Source organism: Phoxinus phoxinus (genome assembly GCF_949152265.1).
Source record: "Phoxinus phoxinus genome assembly, chromosome: 8".
Taxonomy (NCBI): Eukaryota; Metazoa; Chordata; class Actinopteri; order Cypriniformes; family Leuciscidae; genus Phoxinus; species Phoxinus phoxinus.
Genome location: NC_136883.1, coordinates 7,248,964 through 7,273,451, shown reverse-complemented (window position 1 = coordinate 7,273,451; position 24,488 = coordinate 7,248,964). Strand labels below are relative to the sequence as shown.

Sequence of the window (24,488 nt, the reverse complement as noted above, 5' to 3'; positions counted from 1 at the left end):
ACCCACAGTGCTAACAAATATCCTTCAAATAACCCAAACAGCAGAAAAACAACAAATAGATTCATACACCACAAACCAACAGACACCTTGACAGATCTTATTTTATTTGCAAAGGTCTCTTTCATAACACAGCTTTCTCATTCTCTTGTGAATGTATATTTTTCCCAGTGACAACAGCATCCATCAGTTGTCAGGCTGACATAAGGCTGGGAGTTTGGGAAGTGCTGAGATGTTTCAATGATCACTGTTCAATTTCCGTCTGGCCGGGGTCTCCGTCAACTCTAACTGAACAGAGGCATGATTCATTGGTGAGATGTCTAGGTCACTTTCAATGTTAAACAAGACTCCAACACACAGCCCTTGTCTGTTAGGCTCTGACAACTCAAATCAGGTCCTAAATGCCTTGCTGGTTAGTGATGGTCTGGGGCAGGTCTAGCTGTTGGACAAGCTAAACCCAGCTGGTAAAGCTGGTTGACCAATGTAGTCTTGCCAGTGTCGACATTAGCATCCAAAAACACTACATACTGTATTGTGTTGACTAGCAATGGGTTTTACTAAAAGAATAATCACTGTTAAGTGCCATCAGAGCTCAATTGGTCTAGCACATTTACCTGTCAAAGTTAAAGAAGACCTATTATGCTTTATGCTTTTTACATTTTAAACTTTTCTTTAGTGTGTAATGTTGCTGTTTGAGCATGAAGTCTGCAAAGTTACAAAGGACAAGGTACACACCAAAGGGAGTTGTTCTTTAAATGAGTAATCCTGAACTCCCAGAAATGCCTAGATGGTAGTCTTGAGTTTTCCTCTAGGAACATACAGGTCACGATAACATGGAGAGGGCAAGTTAGGTAGGCAGAGGTGTGGAACTAAGTGCAGGCTTATTTAATAATAAAAACAAAACAAGAACAAGGAATACAAAAGCCAGGAGAACAAGAAAACAAGAAACCAAAATACAAGAAGACACAATAATACTGAAATATTAGAAACAACTGAAAACTATAACAAGACTTAGATGCAAATAATGAGGGAGTAACGAGGGGAACCAAAATGACTACAAACTAGAAACAGGAAATAAACCAAATTCAAACTTAAAAATGTCCAAATGAGAGACATAACAGTCAAAATATTCTGCATTTAAATAATAATCACAACAAAGACAAACCCCCAAAAAGGGGTGAGGCCTGGTTGAGTTGCGTTAACAGTGTGTTGAAGCTCGTGATTATGGTGAGGGGCGTGGCATTTCCGAAAAGCATTCAAAAGTAGTCGACCAATCACAACACACTGATCAAGCCGACCAATTTAGAGCACATAACACTTTTCATAAAGATAGGAAATAAAAGTTACGGACAGACTTGGAAGAGAGGTGCTGCAACAATGTGAAATATGTGAAAAATTATGTGTTTTTTAAACATTCAAGCATGAAAACCTATTCGCAGACCCTTAAAATAATAAAAAAATAAGTAAAAGGACATAACATGGCCTTTTTAAGTCTGCCCATTTAGATTGAAAAGTGGTCCAAAGCGCTAAACAGAAAAAGCATATTCAAGTCATTGCTCAACTCCTATTAGTATTTGAACCACTCTCTATAAGGTCAAACTTCTAAAGTCAGTAAGAAGTAAAAGCAGAACTCATTCGCCCCAGTGTGACGAGAACACAGATCAGAGAGAGTGAGTTTGTAAGTGCTCAGCGTGAGAGTGGGTGAATTGGCATGGGATTGTGTGATTCAGCCTCATTCTCACCTTCACTCCTGTAGTCCTCCTGCGAGCTGAGGGCTGAGTATCTGTATCTGGAGAACGGAGGCCAGTCTTGGCTAGGCGATTCCACTCCGTAGTTGTTCCTTAACCTCATCCTGGAGCTCAATGAGGATGACGACGAACTGTCTGCCTTCATCCTCAGCACTGCAGCGTATGAGACGGGTCTCGCGGCAACGGCTCTAGCAAAATCTGGAAATAAAACAGATAGAGCTGTTACACATAACAATTTCGATTCATAATGCCAGGCTCTAAGATATACTTGCACGGATAACTATTAGTACTGCTCATGTTTAGAGTTACGGATTTGAACAAACCCCCAAACCTTCATACAATGATGTGTGTGTGTGAATGCAATCAGACTTACAGTACATTAGTAACTTATAGTTGTTAATCGTACAAAACAAACTGCAGTCAATGACAATTTAAATGACCAGTCATTTTTAAATATTAACATTGTTTTATTGCTTTCCTATGGAAGCTTGTTTCCACCACAGAAAAAACATTTTTGAAAGATATTTGCGACTTTTTATCTCGCAATTACGAGATATAAAGTCCGAATTGCATTAAATAAAGTTGCAATTGCGTGTTATACTAGGAAAAAAGTCTGTCTTATTTTATGTGTTTATAGCTCACATATAAAACTGTTAATAATTATATAACACAATTCAGACTTTACAACACACAATTGCGAGTTTATATCACACAATTCTGACTTTATAACTCTCAATTGCGACTATATCACGCAATTCTGAGATACAAAGTCAGAATTGCTAGATGTACTGTAAACCATAAATTTTTTGAGTACACTACCTTTCAAAAGTTTAGGGTTGGTAAGATTTTTCAATGTTTATGAAAGTCTCTAATGCTCACCAAGGCTGCATTTATTTGATGAAAATAGAAATAAGAAAAAATACTACACTTCAACTCTACAATTATTTATTTATGTGATGGGAAAGCTGAATTTTCACAGCCATTACTCCAGTCTTCAGTGTCACATGATCCTTCAGAAATAAGTCTATATACAGTATGCTGATAATGTTGAAACCTGTTCTGCTACTTTAAAAAATCCTGGAAACTGAAAGATTTTTTCTTCAGGATTCTCTGATTAAAATAAAGCTCAATAGAACAGCATTTATTTGAAATCTTTTGTAACATTATAAAAGTGTTTACTGTCACTTTTGATCCATTTAATGCGTCCTTGGTGTATGAAAGTATAAAGAAATCATACTGACACTGAACTTTTGAATCTTAATACACTGTTTGGTGGATAAAAAAAAATAATACAATCTCATTGTGATACACAAGGGAAAAGTAAGGTTGACAGTTTGACACCTTGTTGTCGTGTTTTTTTTTCCTTCTCATCATGAGAAAATTAGAGTTGCAAAATGTTGTCATGAAAATGTTGCCACGTTCTATTGCAAACGCCACTCAAACAGAGATAAATTAATTTAGATAGCCAACCTTTGATTATTATTCACCCAGAGGAAACACAGAGCTAATTATATTTATGTTATATCATGCCAATCATTGCTGTGAATTTACAATTGCTACAAATGATTCTAAATTGCCCAATTGTGTTTAAAACGGTGCCAAAAGAGGAAGGACTTATTGAATATCTTAATTAAAGAGTCATTATACACCTGCTGAAACTCCTATTTCTGCTGTTGGCAATTAGAACTTCAACAAAGTGACTAAGCTCCAGCGCATCAAGCCGTCTGACTAAACTCACAGATGCGACGCTCAGTAATGAGGACAACCCAACAAATGACAACTTAAATGCTTCATTCTTCCCGCGGCACAGAATCGTTTAAAGAGCGTCTCGCCCGGAGAGAGGGTAAGTAACCTCTAGAAATTAAAGCCGCCCCAAAACGTGAATCTATATTTGTGTAGAGAGGCACTCGAGGAAAAAGTGAGCTGACATTTATGAGGTCCTAATTAAAGACAGCCCTTTTAAGACTTGCTAAATGTGGCCTTTGCTGTCCAGTGCCTTCAGAATATAGCTTTAAAACTGGAGACTGTTTTGACTGCTAAGGAGAATAAGAAATACAGGGCTCCTTTTCTCCTATAGAAAAAAATTTTTGTTTCAAATGTGCATGCATTCCCATTCAGACAGAAATCAAGCAAAAAAAAAGTTGCTCTCAGCTTAAAGGAGAGAGAGAGAGAGAGAGAGAGAGAGAGAGAGAGAGAGAGAGAGAGAGCGAGAGAGAGAGGGAGAAAACTGATCCAAAAATGGAAGACAGGTGTCTAGACAGCTGCCTACACAGAAATCAACAGAAAAGTGTACATATAGAATAAATATAGGCAGTTACTGAATTTGATTGATAGAAAGATGAATAGATGGATGGCTGGGTGAATGCTTGATGGACAGATGAGCGGGAACGAAGAGGCAAGCGGCGAGATTTGTGTGAAAGAGACGGGTGGGAGAGGGAGGAGTAGAGGAATCCAGACAGGCAGATCCAGCACTTTATATCCATGTGAAAGAGGATCTCATGGGCATGTTACTATGTTGGGAGCTTTAAATTGGGAGCATGTGAAACGTACGTGATTAAACATTCATGGGATACCTTTGAAAACTTCAACAGAAGCCCAAACAGAAGACATTCAGTTTTACTGTTTCTGAGGTGGTTTGATATGGATTTTGAACATTTTAAGTTCTGCTTAAATTTAGTCTTTGAAGTCAAAGACATTTTTAAGTATGGGGAGACTGTGCCTTTTCAGGTTCTGAGCAAAATAAACTGCCTTGGGATGACTAAGAAGAGAGCAAAAAAAACGAATATTGTGAAAAAAATGTGACCGATTTGAATGAAAATCGGTCAAATTTTTTGAAGCTCGTACAGCAAGCTTACGGCAGAAAACTGTGGCATAGACACTCCTGTTGTGAGTACTGAGTGAATGTGGAAGAATATGAAAAAGATATTTAAGCATTTTCACTAGCCGCGTTTCCATTACAGATTTACCGGTACGCAAAACTTTTGCGATATTTTCTAAATGTCGATAAAAAAAACTATTGGGAAATGTTAGCGGATAAAAACTTTTTTGCGCTATATGGGAGTTTTTGCAAAATTGATACGTTTCTATTGGGTGTATTTTCAATTAGCAATTTCAATTTGAAGGTTAATGGAAATGCGGCTACTATATCAAACTGCTTTAACGGCATAACTCAAAAGCCTTGTTTTTTTTAAATAATTAAATGGCCGGTAGTAAATAATTTCTTACATAACCAAGAAAAACGTTTTAAAACATTTTGAATATTCAGAAATGTCCTGAATATTCCTGAAAATCCAGGAACGGTGCCCAATCCTGTTCCTGAAGGTCTACCTTCCTGTCAAGTTAATTTCCAATCCTAACCAAACAAACCTAAAGCATTGAAATCATTGTAGAACCATTGACACAATGGTCTCAACGATGAACTTGGCTCATGGTTCTTTTGAGAAACGCAGCCAAGAAAACGAAGACCTTCGGGGACTGCAGACAGGTGCTGTGGAGCAAGGCTGGAACTGAACTCTGCAGGAAGGTAGCACAAGTAACAGGATTGGGCACCCCTGTTCCAAGCGATCACAACCTGAGGTCTCACAGATCATGTTTATCAAGGTTTGTGCCATAGCCTCTGATTCACCTCATTTCCTTACTCATCAAATCATTCAGTGACCCCCTTATGCCCTATGAATGAAGGCATTGCTCACTCCCACCAGGATTCAAATGTTTCATCATAGGATAAAGGTGATCACAGCAGCTGTGCATTGATTTGCAGTGACCCTTCCCTTTAAGGGGACAAGTGGACCCAATCCATGCCAGCAAAATGGCCTCCACAACATACTAACAGAGCCACTGGAGCTCCAGAATTAAGCTTCATTTGTCACCCGTCTGTATATTATAATTCAAACTCTTTGATTTCAAAAAGCTAAACAAATATATACATAGGCCTATATATATTTTTAATGACATAACCCCATTAAAACCCAGCCCAATCTCATGAAAGTGTATCTGTAGCACAAATTGTATTTATCGTGCAATTTATATGCCAAAAATACGCACTTTATGGCGTGTAATACACACATACTGCACACCGCTAATCCTACCCAAGGGACTTACAGTGTGTATCATATGAACTTTTTTTGCGTATAAATTGCACGATAAATACAATTGATTCTATTGATGTACATTTTCATAATATTTTGTTAAACCATAGAGCTGAATACCATTTTCACCATAGATTTAAATAAACAAGAACACACAGAGAAGGAGTTGAGGAGACAGAAGGAGATCTACAGTAAATGACTTCGTAAAAGGTTAAGAATTCAAAATATACCATCCACCGACTAACATTTCAGTCCAACAACTGAAACCTTTTCAGTCATTGAAAACTGCCCTTTACTCCTCCATGTTATAAAAAAGCACAACGCACTGAGCTGAAAGGTCTCATTGAAGCAGGTAGGCTGGCTGAATAATGCAGCAAACATCTCAACGGACTTCAGACTTCTTCTCCGTTATTTCAAAGCAACTGTCGGTTAATTAAGATTTGACATGTATATTCGCACCTTCATTAGACTAGTTTATTAAATAATGTTGTCAATTGTTATACACATTTCAGGTGTTATGAAAGTGTTTAGTATTTACTTTAGTTACTGTCACTATTGTTATCAGATGTTATTAATGACTGTCACAATAAACCATTCATATAGAACAGAACTCCAGCAGCACCAGTAGGGTGTTATAAACAGGACAATTTAAGAGTCACACCTGTTATTAAATACATTTATATTATACTACATTTAGTAGACACTTTTATCCAAAGTTGTTTTCAAAAGAGAAACATCCCAAGCAAAAACTGGCTTTGTGAATTCAGCAATATTGAGAGTCTTTACAATAAACTGGGTATTTATTTATTTTTTAAAGTAAGTGTCAACTGATAAAATATAATCCAAACTAATCAATTGAATCAATTGAAAAACATCAGATTATCATAATTAATGTGATTGGTAATGTTTTTGTTTAAAAATAAAATAAAAAATCTCTTATGCTCACCAATGCCTATTTACTTGATCAAAAATACAGCAAGAATAATTATATTCAAAATGTATACAGTATATTTGTTTTATATTTCACAGTATTGTTATCTTATTATTATAAATGTTTTTTTGTTTATTTTAATAGAACAGCATTTATTTGAAAACCTTTTCTTTTGTTATTTAATAAATTTTTACAGAGAGGCATTCACTTCCACTTTTGATCAATTTAATCATTTTCTGTTGTTGTTTTTGTATACTCCCCATCCAGTCATGGTCTTTTGCCATTTGCCACCTTTCATATTGTTCTAAGCATAGCCATTTGTACCAGACAACAGTATCTCTCTACCTTAGACCTTTTACACTTATTTTCTCCATTGACTGTATGGCACAGAGCAACGCTACTTATCTACCAATTATTTACCTCCATATATTGACACCTTTTAGCACTATTTGTACAAAATGGTAAATGTTTGATCTGCTGACCTGCATTCTGCATTGCTATGTTTACTGTGTACTTTTGTCTTGTAATAACATTGTGTAACTTTAACTTTTATTTTTTGTACCTCGACACTTTAATCTTGGCCAGGTCGCCATTGTAAATGAGAAAGTGTTCTCAATGTGCTCACCTGGTTAAATAAAGGTTAAATGAGATGAAAATAATGCATGAATAAAGAATTATTATAAGTTTGTTGTTGTTGGTTTACACATGAACTATGGTCTATGTCAGAGGTTCAAAACTATTAGAATCCAAGGCACCCCATTGTCCAAGACAATATTTGAAGACCCATCAGTCTAAGTGACAATATATTAAAATAATTAATGAATGTAATAATTCATAATAAAAAAGTTAAATAACTGAATGTTCTTCAGGTTTTAAACTCTTTATGTCCAATTAATTTGCATGACTTTTCTTGTTGTTAGAATCACAATTTTCACACTTTTAAAAGTGCTGTATGTAATTTTTTGACTGTACTAAATCATAAAAACACTATAATATGTTTGTAGATATTTGAAATATTCTAAGTTCACATACTCTTTTTCTTAACAACAATGCTACAGCCAGTTATTTTACTTTGAATGTGCTTCCCGTGTCAGAATGTCTGTTTTTGTTTTGGTCTGTGTGATCCCGCCTACAGCCAATTTACCCAATAGTATTTCGACACACCGGGTTGCCATTTGACAGAAAACACAGCGTATTACAGCCATGATTGAAACCAACACACAAACGGGTCAGAAATACAGATTCTGTCCGACCTAAAAAGACTGTAGTATCCATTTCAATCTCCAGCTGTCAATATTACATACTGTAAAATAATTGACTCTCATTTTCAGGTTTTCCAAGATCATGTTAACCCTCTTTCTTAAATGAAAAAGATAGTTGTTGAAGTAATACATTAAAATAAGATGTTTCTTGCGCCATCAAGTTAAGGAACTTTAAATCCAGCGTTGTGTATTGTTTGTGCTTGTTTACTGGTCAGGGAGTATGATTAATTGTTATATTTTAACACAATATTTTTTAGAATACTAAATTAACTAAACTGATAGCCCTAATTTTGACATCTAAAAAAGTACACAGCAGTTTTATATCTAAAGCTCACCCCTGAAATAACATTGCTGAAAGCCATGGAAACTGGAAGGTTGAAAACCAAGTTGTGACTGACATAACTGTGTTGACACAGACAGATGTTCTTTGGCACCGACATCTGAGACATCAAAGAGCCGTAAATCAAGATGATATTTCAAACAAATTTGATGGTAGTCATGAGTCTTTTTCCTTACCAAGTAAAGTGAAACTAAAAAAGAGAGCGAAAAACATAATTTACTTCTGATTGATTTCATATTTAATACATTTATTAATTGAGGTTTTTGCTGAGATCATTAGTAAAGTTTAACCCTATAAAACCTAATGTATCACATTTTATACAATATTTAGGCCTTAAACTATCAACACGATACTGTTACGATTGAATCCACTGGAGGCAAGCTGGTTGAGAACCCAAATGCAACTTTACTTCAAAACATAAATCAAACATAAAACAAGGGCCAGGCATGAAACTCAGAAATCAAAACAAGAATCTGGACAAACATTCAATAGACAAAGACACAGGGCAAACATAAGGGCTTAAATACACACAATAATTACAACAAGACAAGGAACACCTGTGAACAATGACAATCAGACAATTAACCAATGACAAGACACATGGCAGGATCACATGACAAACAGGGAATCACATGACAAGAGACAGAAATGTGACAATGACAAGAACAAGAAACAAAACCCAAACCGTGACAGATACAAAACTGCTCTTAAAAAAAAAAAAAAAAAAAAAACTGTTGTACACAATCTACTACATTCCTTCTGTCGTCTGATTATTAGTTTGTACTTTTTTAGCAAGTAAAAAGCCTTATGGGATAATTCTAAAATGTCCCCCTTAAGCACGTGGTGCACGTTTCAATTTGCTGTGAAATCTTTACTGATTTTCATAAAGTAAACGTAATAATAACATTAATTTAGTAAGTGATATTTCAAGATGAGCACTTGCTGGACTAATGCAACTTAGATTTACTTCATTATTAATACTGTTAATACTGTTAATCTGAGTGTAAAATATGATACATGAGGCTTTTGAGGAATGTTTATTTGTACATCTCCCATTATTGTATTGCATAGCATTATATGTTTTGTCCCCCACAATAAAAACTACAGAGTTTTGATCATAAACTAAGCATTAAATATCATCTTACTAAGATACATTATTTGGAGATATAGATTGACAACTGATATTTACACGCATTTATATGTAAGCAGTCTGATACTGTAATAAAGATCTCACGGATTCCATATTTTATTTCTCCATATTTTCCTACATATATATATATATATATATATATACATATACGCCATAAAAGCCTGATGTATCAAATTTGATACTAAAAATATATATATAGGCCTACTGTATTATGCAAACATTCATATTATCTAAAAGCTTTTTTTTTACGATTATTTAATAGGTTATGGTCAATTTACAGGGTTTGTTTTTTACAGGGTTAATACATATGGTTAGAGGTTTAGATCATAAACAGATTATCCCAGGAACATAAATATATCGCTGCCTCACAAACACTGCATGACATCTGGCCTTCTGAGGAGCGAATGTGGGAAATCTAGAATGACTGCCACTTCTTCAGACACTTGCACCTCCTTTTCACAACTACTGGTGAATTACATTTCCCTTCTAAGGTGCCAAGGGTACATGACATTCTTGATGATTGTTGACAGCTTTTCTAGATGGGTGGAAGCTGTTCCTGCTGTGACTACAACAGTCAGTCACTCAGCCAAAGCTCTTCTCAAAGATTACATCCCACAGCCAGTCAATTCAGACATGTTTACATCGAACTTTATTGCCAATTTGACTACTACTACTTTTCAGACCACAAACTGACGAAATCAATAAACAAAGACAGAAAGTAATGCATAACCACAAGAAATGTCCTACAAAAGTCTCCTACAAGAAAATGATGTGCATACTGGAATAAAAAACTGAAAGTTTTCATGGTGTTTCGTCTAGATAGACATCTTCCCAGCTGAAAACCCCAGCATAACTCAGTATGAATTTCATGTTGCTCCAGGCTGGTTTATGCTGGTATAGTGCCCAACTCATCACATAATGGCGCTTGGTCAGAAACCCTCTCAGAAGCATCGTTTTGAGCATCGAAAAATGAGGGGTCCTGACCAAACATCAATTGGTGACGAGTTGGGAGTGAGGACGTGTTGGTCTTGCTGGTGGACCAGCATTATTATGCTGTTCTCAGGAAAAGCTGAGCTAGTGTAAATTGTCCACTTCCCATGCTGGTGACCAGCAAACCAGCACCCACCATCCCTTGCTGGTCCCATTAAGCATATTTTAGCAGGGTTAGCTGAATTACTACTGGTAAAGTTTTATTAACTTAAGAATACATGTAAGTGAATTAGCAAAAATAAAAGCTCAAATCTGCTTCTAAACCCTGCAGCTCACTCTGTCAGTTTTATTATTATTATTTTGAAAGGCTACTGTTATTAATGAGGGTCGAGTATAATGAAATATAATACAGATTTTTTCCCATGTTTTTTTTTTTCATTTAAATAAAGCTTTGATCATTTGAGCGAGCGTAAATAATACATTCATTTACTATGATTAACTGGTTATAAGTGATTTTTTTGTTTATGTCTGAATCCTCATTGATTGCTATTTGTAATTCTGATAAGCAGTTCATTTTAGTCTTTAGTCTAGTATTGGTTGATTAATTTGTTTCCTTATAACTATAACTGTTTTACAGACTAGTACATTCTCTCTCTTCACTCTCTCTCTCACTTTTGCTATTTTTGATCATTTTCCTGTGGAAAATGTATTTGCAGTCGCATTAAATAATAATTAGTCTTGGGGAGTTACAGACAGATGCTGTGCCTGCATAGCTGGAATACATGATATACTCAGATGAATATGCATGGATGATTCAAGTTAAATTTGAAGATTCAAGATATCCTTGAGATTGTTAGAAACACATCATTTGAGAAAAAAAAAAACTTCAATACTACATATGTGACAAGTGACATATTTCTTCATCCATCTATATGTCTACTGTATAGGGTCATGTCATAAAATATCAAAATAACCCCTTATCTTTTCAATAAAACAGTTTGATGTATTATGAAAACAAACTGTAGCTCTCAGAACTTAAAAAATCCTCACCAGTCCAACAAGATCTAATAAAGCTTAGCTGCTCATTGTGAAATCTTTCTGATGTAATATACAGGAAATAATATCCATCTACTGGCTATTTAAATGGATAGTTCACACAAGAATGGACATTCTGTCATCATTTACTCACCCTTATGTCATTCCAAACCCATAAGACTTTAAATAATAGTTAAATCCTTTAAAAAGATGAATAAAAGCACAACACAAAAGCACAACAAAAAGTGATAAAAATGCTCTTGTGAAGTAAAACGATGACTGGTTCACAGCAGGGGGAAATGATATGGCTTCATTATCATGTTCATATACTTTACTCTTTTTTCAGGTGTTATTCTTTTCTGTTGTATCTATTTGCCCCATTTGTTGTGAAAATTTTGAATAATGAAGCCCACAGGTAAAGTGTGCAATTTTTGAAACATAAAACAGGCCCTATCCCAAATGGCTCACTCCAGATGCACTTACAATGGTCAACATGTGTTCAAGAGGTGGTCGATGAAGCAAGCTCAGAATGTCAACCCTGCAGTCAGAGCGGCATTACGTCATGAAAGTGTGAACTCCTAGGAAGACTGCATTGTGTTTAGGGTGCGATTTGGGACAGTGCCATACAAATGCACAACTGCCAAAGAGGGAATGAACCTACGGATTACTTACAGGAGGGGTCACCAAACTCCGCCCTGCTGTCCAGCAGAGTTTAGCTCCAACCAGGTCCAACACACCTGCCTGAAAGTTTCTAGTATGCCTAGAGAAAGTTTCTAGTATGCCTAGTGAAAGTTTCTAGTATGCCTAGTGAGACCTTGATTAATTGGGGTTAGACCTAAACTCTGCAGGACAGCGGCCCTCCTGAAACGAGTTTGGTGACCCCTGACCTACAGTTTCTACACTTAAGAGAAAATAAATGACAAAAACCACCTTTCAATATATTTGTATATTCATGTTTGGCCTCATTCAACTCAGTTCATTGATTCTCAGCACAGTGAGTAACCAGACATAAATCAATGCCATCTACAAAAAAATGAACTGTAGAAATGATCACCATTCACACCAACATGTTATTTTGATGGTCCCCCAACTACTCTACTAAACCCAACAGTCCACTACTACTCTAATGATAGTTTGCATAGTTGCAAATTAATGACAGTTATTTGACATTAAGTTACAAAGTGACATATAATTAGTAGCAGGGCTCTGAACCAGTTCAAGGAACATAAGCAATGAAACGGAGATAATTTTACCGGGAACATAGACAAAAATGAAAATGAAATCAAGTTAATCGTTCTAAAAAGAAACGCTTACTTGAAATGACCATGAACCGGATAATAACATTATTGTATCATTTTGTTTAATATTTGTATTTGGCAATTAACCAATCATGAATTCCAATAGTACAGCCTATGCAAATGTGACGTTGACGCATTCCAATATAAGTGAAATGCCTGCGCTCAGTTGTCAAGGCATGCTAAGACATTCGCTTTTGGATCACAGGAATTTTTCGTGGATATGTCACCAAGTGTTAAAGCATTAGGCTAAAATTAGGTGAACATGAATGGCAGGTAATATCCAATGTGGTGTGTAAGGTTTAATATTGTCGCTATGTATTGTATTGTTGTATTGTTTTTGGAACGTTAATGTTATAGAAGGAACACATGAACAGAAATGTTAAAATACCTCTCTCTTTTTCTCTCTCTCTCTCTCTCTCTCTCTCTCTCTCTCTCTCTTTCTCTCTCTCTCTCTCTCTCTGATTAGTAGAATGTTTAAAATAGACTATCGAAATAAAGTGAAAACTGAAAACTCTTCAAACAATTACCTCACTTTTAATTGCATTAATTGCGATTTACCGTACATCTGTGATTATGATTTACTTTAATTAAACAGCACGGTGAAGACACAACATCAATGATGTTTAAAACGTGCATTGATTAACGCTTAATTAGCTGTGAATGCTATAACTCACAGTCAATTATGCATCAAATACGTTTTGTTTATATATTTATATATATCCATTATATATCCAAATGTATTGGATATTCTAAGCATTTGCACACCACAAAAAGTTTGATGAAAGACTTCTGTCTGTCGACATACACAATGTCCACCTGTTGTTGGTGACAGTTTCAGACTGCATTAAAAAAATGAAAGAAAAACAAAAGAAAAAGAAATGAGTATGCAACCACACAGACTGTCAAGCCTTCAAAGATGTTGGTGTTTGGGGATTTAAACAGACACAAAAAAACTGTGAATAAAGAAATGCAAAAAGCTCCTTGCTGAATTAAGTTATAAAAAAAAGTCCTCCGTTCTTAGTCTGTGCATTCAACCAAAAGTGGGCCGTTTAGACGAGGTCATGTAGTTTGCTCAAGAATTACAACTAGCTAAACCAAATTATACTTCCAGTGCCATGTTATTTTGATGCAATTAAAATGAATGGGGACTGGAGCTTTAAAGCTTCAAAAAGAAAAGAAAAAACACTATAAAACTTTATAAAGTGCTCAAAAAGTCTCAAGCACTATGGTCTTATAAAGTATATAAAGCTCTACATTTATGTTCCATGAAAGAAAGACAGTCATACAGGTTTGGAGTGAAATTAATCTGAATAAATGATGACAGAATATTTCATTCTGAGAATTTTGATTCTCAGAACTTTTTATTATTTTAAGTTTATTCACCACTCGTAGAACATGGTGCAGAATTGCTGAAACTTGCTTATTTAAAGAAACATGCCGACTTTTTGGGACTTTAGCTTATTCACCGTATCCCCCAGAGTTAGATAAGTCCATACATACCCTTCTCATCTCCGTGCGTGCCGTAACTCTGTCTGACGCACCCACCGCTAGCCTAGCTTAGCACAAAGACTGGAGGTAAACAGCTCCAGCTAGCACACTGCTCCCAATAAGTGACAAAATAACGCCAACATTTTCCTATTTACATGTTGCGATTTGTATAGTCTGGTGCTGCGAGCAAATCACTCCGCAGAAGTAGCAGTGCTTCGCCTTCTGAGAATATAGTTCCCAGTATGTAAACGGTTAGAAGATGGCTGTGTCTCATGTGACCTTGTTATTTGTACACGCTGTGACTATACAAATCACAACATGTAAATAGGAACATTTTGAATGAAATGATGACCATTCAGAGACAATAGTTTTGTTTTTCATGGTTTCCATTTAAGCTATTAACTTAAAATTTCCATAAGGTTTTCTCCTATCCTCCACCACTGTTCTTTTCAAAGTTTATAAAATGCTCTTCACTAACCCTAGTGTGCTGGCTTTGAAAAGCCTGACTGCTCTCTAAGGCTTTTTGATATCATATCACGCCTTTGGAGATATACATTTCAGACGCAAAATGCAGTGACTTTAATGTATGCCAGCCACGTTGAATTTAATAATGCAAATGCGTTTATGGGGGTTGAAAGGACAAGACGCATTAGTCAACGTCACAACGGTGAAAAAGATACTCTACGATTTAATTATGACTTTTTGATCCCGTTTATGAAATAGACAGAGGCACAGCTATTGACTGGGTACAGTGGGGCTCGCAATGATAAATGCAGTCCATTGTGAGAAAAAATAATAATAAATTCATATTTTTTTAGGGGGGGGGGGGGGGGGGATTCTGCTGCTGCAGCTGACAAGTGCAAACACTTGTCAAAATTTGGCTTTGTCCTATATAGGCAATAACCATTGACAACCCTTACCAACACCTAACTTTACAGATATAGTTGCAGAGTCTCTTTACATTTGAAAACCTATTTCTGCTCAATATACTGTAATGGAAAATAATAGGAAAGGGAACACCATGAAAAAAATAATTAGGCTACAACTACATTTCTCTTTTATGATATGTTTTTGTAACCTGTGCTCATGATTGGGAACATAAGACCTGATGGTTAATTAAATCAACCAGCTCAAATGAGTCATACTAACTATGTTCTGATCAAATTTTGAATTTCAATTAACAGTTATTTTAGGTTTTCACAACAATTACTTCATTAAGCCCTCGTCGATCCCAATGCTCTAATTAAACATCTAAAAGTATCTTTATTTGTGCGTTTTCTGAGAGGACTTTTCCTTTTTCCATGAACAACTTAGTTTTTCTCGCTTCTCACGTTTCCCCTCAGGGTATCGTTGTAAAGCGCAATATTTCAATATTGTGAATATTCATAGTGAATTCTCGATGGCATGAATCTGAACCAATGAAATGTGATTTTCAAACTCATGCTGATGAAAACAAAAATATCTTACTCGCACTGACTGACAGAGCCCGATATACACTAAAAAACACAGAATTAATATATTTCAAAATATTTGTCTTGGCGAGTACTCACGCAAACATAATCTGTTATGTCTTCAAGTGAACTGTTGGGGAAAATCATACAGTACGTTTGAAAATATAGGTTGTCTGTAAATAAAATGTTAAAACAAATAAATTAATGTTAATCAAACAATTGTGGAATCATGGGAAAAAAGTTGAATATATATTTTTCCTATAGATATTTGGTTTTGACTTGGTGTGTGTGTGTGCCAAATTTGGTGGTATTACCAGGTATTGTAAGGTTTGGTTTCTAGATGATTTTGCTTTGGAATCTTCAGAACTTGATTATTCTCTAAATTGACTTTGCTGACTTCAAACATGTCAGTCATTTTTTGATTGATTGCAACAAATCATACATATATATTTTTTAATAGATATTGTGAAAATTACAACTTGCTCATGACTAATTTTCCAGCATGGGACACACACACACACACACACACACACACACACACACACACACACACACACACACACACACACAAACGCACACTCGCACGCACGCAAACAAAATGAAAAAATACAAATAAAAAACCCTGCAGGGTTTATTTTTTATGCAAATATATATTTTCCTTCTTTTTTTCCTTTTAATTTTGGGTGTCATTTACTCATGCTCAAAGAGGGTGTTATCGACTCCATCCCGTTTCCGCTCAGCCAGCCGTCCGTGGGCCGCAGTGTGCCAAATTAATTAAAAAAACATAAGCAGGTGAGACGTTGGTGGGAGCTCAAGTACAGGGACATGATTAGCCATAGTAGGCGAGATTAATGAAGACCTTCTGAGAGAGATTATATTGACTGAGCCTGATTATACTGGAGAACGTTTATTCAGTGGCGTATCATTATGAATAGACGAATCCATAGATCATATGCAAACCCCCCTCACAAGGCTGATATCTCACTAAAGCCAGCCTTTGTCCTGAGCTTCAAAGCATGCAGATGAATTCATAACCTACCCGGATACGAAATGAAAATTTATCAAATGTGGTCTATCTGTCCAAAGGGCAGTTCAGTTATTATTATTTTTTTTTAAAAACATCTTTGGAAGATCTTTTCATTGCACAATACAACATAATGACAATAGTTGTCAAGATCCCACAAAACCAACATAAAAAACAAATCCATTTGATATCCGTTGCTGTACTGACCAACCCAAATCCAAAAACAGAATATATTTCATTTTTACAAGGTGTTCTGTGAATCATTTACTGTGAAACTGGAAACGAGAAAGTTCTGATCGATTCCTGTAGATTCTTACTTCACCCTTAATCAACATAACCAAATCAATCCCTAAGCGACAGATCCATGTTGGCACTCCATGCTTTGACAAAGCAGTTTTGGGAGGCTTATGCAGCTGTAATATGGCCAAATGTCACCTGGAATCTTTAACTTTCTGTACACTGCTCATTCACAGCCAACCCTGGTGTGCTTAGCATGCTAATATTTCATTCTTGTCTTGCCTAAAAAATGGATGCACAGTAAACTCTGTGACTTTTTTGCCCTTGGTGGAAATGATTTCATACATCACTTAAACCACTCCACACATCTATATTCCATCTAGCCTGCATTTAATATTTAAACCACAATATAGAGCGAATGAGTGGTGCTCCGATGTTTACTGCATGGGTTTGAAATGATGAGTACTTTGAGCCCCATTGACAATCTGACAGTAATTGATATGTGGTTGGATGAGGAACAAAACAAGGCAGATTTTATTTCTTCAATAAGATGTGAAAACCAGGCAGCAATGTGCATTTAAACCATGTTTTGCTGCCTCAATTTCACATGCAAAGACGTTCAAATAAAATGAAAGGAATGCTAGCGCACGTCGATGTAATTGCTGAAACCTGCAAATGAGATAAAAAGATTGGTTTGGATGTGCAGCAACAGATGGCTGCCTCCATCTTTGCCCTGATGTTGAGTGCACAGCAGCTTTCCCTTCTTTTACACTAATTTCTCACAACAATTTAAGCTTTGATCACAAACACAAGTTATTATACTCAGAAACTTCCACACCGCATTCGCCCACGCAAGCAAAGCGTCGAAAGCAATCCACCTTTCAGGGGATTAATGTGTGTGAACATGCGCTAACATGCAACGGTGACCTTTCGCAGGGTGAACTCATTTGTATTTATAGGTATTTGTTATTTCTACAATGTTTATACAGCTGGATACTGAAACGTACAATATCAATGTATTTACAACAGTGAATAAAAAACAACCTAAATGTTTATATTTTATGTTTCAGCGTCTTTACAAAAATGTTAAAAATATAGATTTTTTTAAATGAAATATTCTAGGTTCAAATTAAGCTAAATCAACCGCATTTGTGGCATAATGCTAATTACAACAACTAATAATAATAAGTTCCACTTATTATTATTTCTCCAAGTTTTCGGGAAAAACAATCGTAAGTCATAAAGAGGGGCATACAGTGTTAACATGATTTCAGTGCGGAAAAGATACTTTTTCTGTGTAAAGTTACAGTATAACACATTATATTTTTAATTATATTCTAAATATATTGTTGCCATGACAACATGATGGCATAACCCCTAGAACATCTGTCAAATGTATGTTTTAAACAGCTTAAAAGCAAATAACATGCTTTTACAAAACAATTGATGTAAGTGCTTTTATAAAAGGACGAGCTTCACCAATCCTCCATTCGCTTTCTTTGTTAGTTCCTCACCATATCCTCACTTTTTTTTGCTTGGGGAAAAAGTGATAATTTATGTGGTATTTTTCCCTCCCCACAAATGCTGTCAATTGAGCTTAACTTGTATTGAACCTGGAATATTTATTTGAGCCGTTTAAGATTTGTGATTATATTTAGGGTTTATATTGCTCTGCTCAGTGCAAAGGCAGCATTCTTACATGTGCATCCATAATTTAATATGTGCAAATCTAGGGAATTCCTCAGCGGTGTCTGTGAATCGCAGTAAATGAAACAGCATCTCGTCAATTCTGGGATCTTCAGAGGGCACAGCAAAATAAACGGAAGCGTTCCCAGTGGATGTTACTATCTGAATGAAAGTTAGCAATGCTACGGCTTGGAGTATCATCAGCAGGCCTGGAGACACTGTCACCATCTATCCTTGATTGCATTTGCATTTCAATGGCCATTTCTACTGTTGAATAAATACGTTTTCATGCTTCGTCTATTCCAGCATACTAAAATGGTTGTATGCACTGTAAAATACATACAATACAATATTACATACATATAATACTGATTATATTAGTGATCGGAAATGGATACTAGTAATCATTATTGGAGTCAACACCAGACCAATACCAAACTCCTAAATAAATCAATTCTAAATCTCATAAGACCATTTGTCCTTTGCCCGAGACCCATAAATACAACCTTTGATGTAGTAAATGTTGAAATGAATATGAACTAATATAAATAAATGCTGTAGAAGTATTGTTCATTATTAATTCATGTTATCAAGGTAGTTAACTAATGTTAACTAATGAACCTTATTGCAAAGTGTTACAACTTTTTAGTTTTGTTTATGGGACCAAGACACTAAATCCATGTGCTTTTTTCCTGCTTACACGTGTGTGCCTCATATCTGATCTGTGCCACATGAATAATGAAGCTACTTCAGACCAACCCATTTTAGATTTGTGTCGGGAGCAAGAGTCATTTATCCCACCGGTATAATAGCAACAGCGCCCGGGATCCGCCCACAAAGTTACTTGCGTTTCGCGTTTGGTACTTGCAATTCAGATCGTTAAAATAGCGCCCATAGAGTTTTTCTTAGGTGTGGTTTGGGCGTAACGTGAAATAAACCAATTAGAGCGTCTTCCCGAGACGAGAACGTCGGTCTCCTCGGCTGCGAACCGCTCCTGGCGTGCGCCTGGCAAAGTTTGAGTTTCTTTCTTCTGTTGAACACAAAAGACGATATTTTGAAGAATGTTGGTGACCAGACAGTTGATGGACCCCAGTGACTTCCATAGTAGGAAAAAAAGATACTATGGAAGTCAATGGGGTCCATCAACTGTCTGGTCACCAACATTCTTCAAAATATCTTCTTTTGTGTTCAACAGAAGAAAGAAACTCATACAGGTTTGAAACAACTTGAGGGTGAGTAAATGATGACAGAATTTTCATTTTTGGGTGAACTATCCCTTTAAGAGCAGACGTGCTTGTTCCATGGCGGATTGCTATTATAACGGCGGATTTGCCAGCGCACGCCAGGAGCGGTTCACAGCCGAGGAGACCGACGTTCTCGTCGGGGCCATAAAAGACAGAGAAGTGACATTGGGGATAATGGGAGAAACCCACCCAAATTAGCTTTGGTTAAACAGGCGTATAATAATTTGGGTAAATAAGCTTATTTTTTCACATCTTCATGGACACAACAATGATGTCCCTCGTGTGTTCATATTTTTTATTGTAATAATGTATGATTTGCAAAAAATTTAACTGCTGCGTCTGTGTAGATGAGAGAATCAGAGTGTATGCGCGTTGTGCACACGCTACATTATGGCCAAGCATGCGTCCTTAAAATACCATATGAATAACATGCGCAACACGCGACTGATTTTAGACTAGGTTTTTCCTGGTCAGTGGCAGAATTGTTTTCTGGAACTGCAAAATAGCACCAGGGTACATTTGCGCCGCAACACGCCTCCTCTTTTCACATTAAAAGAACAAAAACTGTAGCAGTACTAGATACAAATCAAATAAGCTATCAAGTGGAATCTTTTAGTAATTTGAAAAAAAAAAGGGCAGTTTCAGCAGCTTCAGGTGCTGATTCTGGCAAGTCTAATGCTACATTGACGGATTGTGAGTGGAGAGACCATCTGTGCAGGTGAGAAAGGATAGTGTACATATTTTCTTTGACAGATTCACATGGATTGCACTGACAGAAACCATGCAAAAAAAAAAAAAAAAAAAACTATTGTAGATTCTATCAGCTCCTGCCCTGCTGAGCAATCCAGAATTGCTGGTCACCAGCATTAGGTATGTTTTGCTTGAGAACAAGCACTGGCAGCTCTAACAAGCATATACCAGCGTGGACCAACATGAATTCATGCTGGTTTATGCTGGACTTTTCAGCAGGGTGGAATGGATGATACAATGTAAAACAGGGGTTCTAAACTCTGGCCCTCAAGTTCCACTTTCCTGCAGAGTTTAGCTCTTCAGGATTAATAGAAAACTACAGGCAGGTGAGTTTGATCAGGGTTGGAGCTAAACTCTGCAGGAACGTGGATCTCAAGGGCCAGAGAACCCATGCTGTAAAACACAAACAAACAAACAAACCAAATACAGTTGTAAATAAAACAGATTGGTGGAGTACATTTTACAAAAAATAAAAATAAAAGATGGACTGAGAAAACCGTGGTGTCCTTGCCATCCTTTATTCATTTAGTTTTCACCAGGAAGAGTTTTTAAGACCTACTCCCTTCCAAATAGTCAGTTTCCACAACTTTGTATAATTTGAACAGTAATGTCATGGCAGTAATGCATTGAAGGTGGCAGAAATCACAATGCTTAATTATGCAAGCAAAGGATCAACACCCGTCCCTAACGATCTACCAAACACTTACGTCTGAATCTCACACTTACATTTCAGATTTCCGGGTGTAATATAGACCTCAGCTGGAAAACTGCCAAACGAGCGTGAAGAGAAGGTGAGAGTGTGGCTATCTATAATTATTGTTAAAGTATTAGTACTTTATTTAGATATAGTCCCCGGGCAACAATCAATAGATTGAAAACCTACTCAGTGTCTTATGCCGTAGGGCAGACTCTCCACGATAGCACAGATTCATGGATTCTCTGTCTCCAGGGGCTGGATGGGCCGAGTGTGTATGTGTGAAATGATTTCCTATGGACACACACTCATTAAAATCTAATGCAAACATGCATCCAGCTCCAAGAAGGATTTGACATTTAATTTGGACCTTTCCATATTAATAATGTAGCATGAAATTGTTGATGTTTGACTGATGGCAGGGAAATCGAAACCAATTCAGTGATCTAATAAAGCCAGCTGGCCGAAGCTTCCTTCCTTCTAAAATTACCCACAAGGACCCAGGGTTACGTGCGATTATCCCAAACCGCAGCGATGATGAAGCCACGCGTGGAGAGGACCTGACAGTCAGTCTTGTTGTCTCAATGGCCTGCTTTAAAAGACCTCGGAAGGGAAGGCTTGACGGATACAGTATGCCTCATTTTGACAAGAAGTGACTAGATGAAAAGAGTCTATTGCGATATCTATATATAGATACTGCATTAAAGGGATAGCTCACCCAAAAATCTAAATTTTGTCATCATTTACTCACCCTCAAGTTGTTTCAAATCGGTATGAATTTCTTTCTTCTGCTGAACACCGAATATATTTTGAATAATGCGGGTAGCCAAACAGTTGAAGGTAGGAATTAATGTGTATAGTATAATATATATATTATACCATATATTATATATATATATATATATATATATATATATCATATTATGGAAGTCAGTGGCTACGGTCAACTGTTTGGTTACCCACATTATTCAAAATATCTTCTTCTGTGTTCAGCAGAAGGAAGAAAAATGCAGGTTTGGAACAACTTGAGGGTGAGTAAATGATGACAGAATTTAAATTTTTGGGTGAACTATCCCTTTAATGAATGCTCCTATGGGCCGTAATACGTAAGCCATCTGCTACATTGGAACAATTAAAGACGATTTTCACAGCAAATCGTTCGACATTGATGTAAGATACAGTAATTATGGATATGCTAAATAAAAAAATAATATTGCTTGAAGCTGTTATAAATATTACTGATCATCAGGAAACCCTACTAATAATATTGCTCCAATTAAAGTCCATTAAAATGTGGGTTTTCAAAAAACAAATAAACTTAAGGGATTTTGCTTAACACATACAGTAGTTTAGTATAGTTGTATATATATATATATACATATATATATATATATATATATAAAAACATTCTCAAAAGTAAAAGATAATCCCATTTTGTCTGAAATGTATATTGGCTGTTCTTACAACTATAGGCTGCAGAATGTTGTGGCATTTTCAACAGTTTGTCTATTTTTACTGTGACTGAAGAGATGCTGACTGTTCCAAGATGGTGTGTTTGAATCTGCCAAACATGTTATCTACAAACGTACATACAGATATCTATGCTCTTTTGTATGTAGAACTACTTTCTTAAACCAGATTTTCAGGATATGCTGTGGCCAAATCTCCCAACATCACAGTAGAACAAGAAACAATGGTGATGGCCATTTCTGAGGAGTTATTGGAAGTAATTGGTTGACAGAATTATTAAATGACTCATTCATAAAGGCAGTCTTTTGTTTTAATACGAATTAATCAATTTATAATTAATTCAATACATCAAATGGTTAATATATTATATATATATATATATATATATATATATATATATATATATATATATATATATATTATATATATATATATATATATATATATATATATATATATAATTGTTTAATGAACAAATCAAGTCATCATTGTGCACTTTTGTAAAGAGTATTTTATTATAAATGTCCAAGTTATGAAGTTCTGAATTATGAAAGTATATGAAACATTTTGTATTGTACAGGGGAAAAATCTAATTGTAGGTAGATAGATAACAGACTTTTCAAACTTTTCTAAATCAGTTTGGCAAAAAAAAAAAAAAAAAAAAGAGAGAGCAAGTGTTTCATACTTCTGATTGAATGCTACCTTGAAATACTCAAACAGACAGAAAAGTGGCAACTAATACAAGGTCATCAGTCCATAGGACAGGACTGAATTACATTTGCTTTAAGTGACCTTTGCGGTAATCCAGTTACAATCTGATTACAAGTATCATTTTACATGCACATGGTGAAAGACACAGTGTGACTTTAGGGGTCCATATTAAGCTAAACCAAAATGCGTGATTGACAGTCTAATTCATTTCAGCATTAGCATAGCCGTGTAGAAATTAGCCTCCAATTACCACACTCAGTTAAGTGCCAGAAACTGATGAATGTGGGAGCTGTATCTGGCAAGTCATTCATACTCTCCTCGCATGTCCCAAGCTCAGGAAAGATCAGGGTGAAATTTGAATTATGATCTAATAAAGTCATATTAGGATATTATTTTATGCATAACAGACAGTAATGAATAGTAATTTCCCATGCAACTAAAAGGCAAGCAGTCCCCTTCAATAAGAAGAATGATCCTTTTACGTACTGTAAGATAACAAATATGGCGTTATATTTATTTATTTATATAAAAATAAATTTAGTGACCTCAGCAAATGACACAGACTAAACTTCAAACAGACACAGCAGAGAAAATAAATCACTGTTGCATCAAGCTAAATCAGTCTTTCATCCAAAACAAACACTACGAGACACTCAGATATAAATATAAAGTATAAAGTAACTAAAATATAAATTATAAAGTTGGCAAACCTTATGACAAATGTGGCTTTTGCAAAACTTTTATTATGAAACGCTATGAAAAAAACCTGAAAAGCCAATGACACCATTGTCAACAGTGTACATGGAAACCTAGCAGTCAAAAGCCAAAAATGTGTTATATTGTGCTGACCAAGGCTGCATTTTTTCTTCACTTCTGATCAATTCAATATGGAGCCCCTAAAGGGACCTTTGCAAAAAGAAAAATATACAGTTTTCCGCGTGCTCACGAGAAACT

At 35.9% G+C, this 24,488-nt stretch overlaps 1 protein-coding gene across 3 annotated transcripts in view; it reads right to left on the bottom strand.

Annotated features, from left to right (window-relative positions):
* cntn5 (contactin 5) overlaps positions 1-24,488 on the bottom strand; it is a 314,849-nt gene that overhangs the window by 142,970 nt on the left and 147,391 nt on the right. For all 3 annotated transcript variants that reach the window (XM_079621551.1, XM_079621552.1, XM_079621553.1), the window contains one exon: positions 1,740-1,943. In XM_079621551.1, coding sequence (XP_079477677.1) covers positions 1,740-1,943 — 204 coding nt within the window. The remainder of the gene's footprint in view (positions 1-1,739; positions 1,944-24,488) is intronic.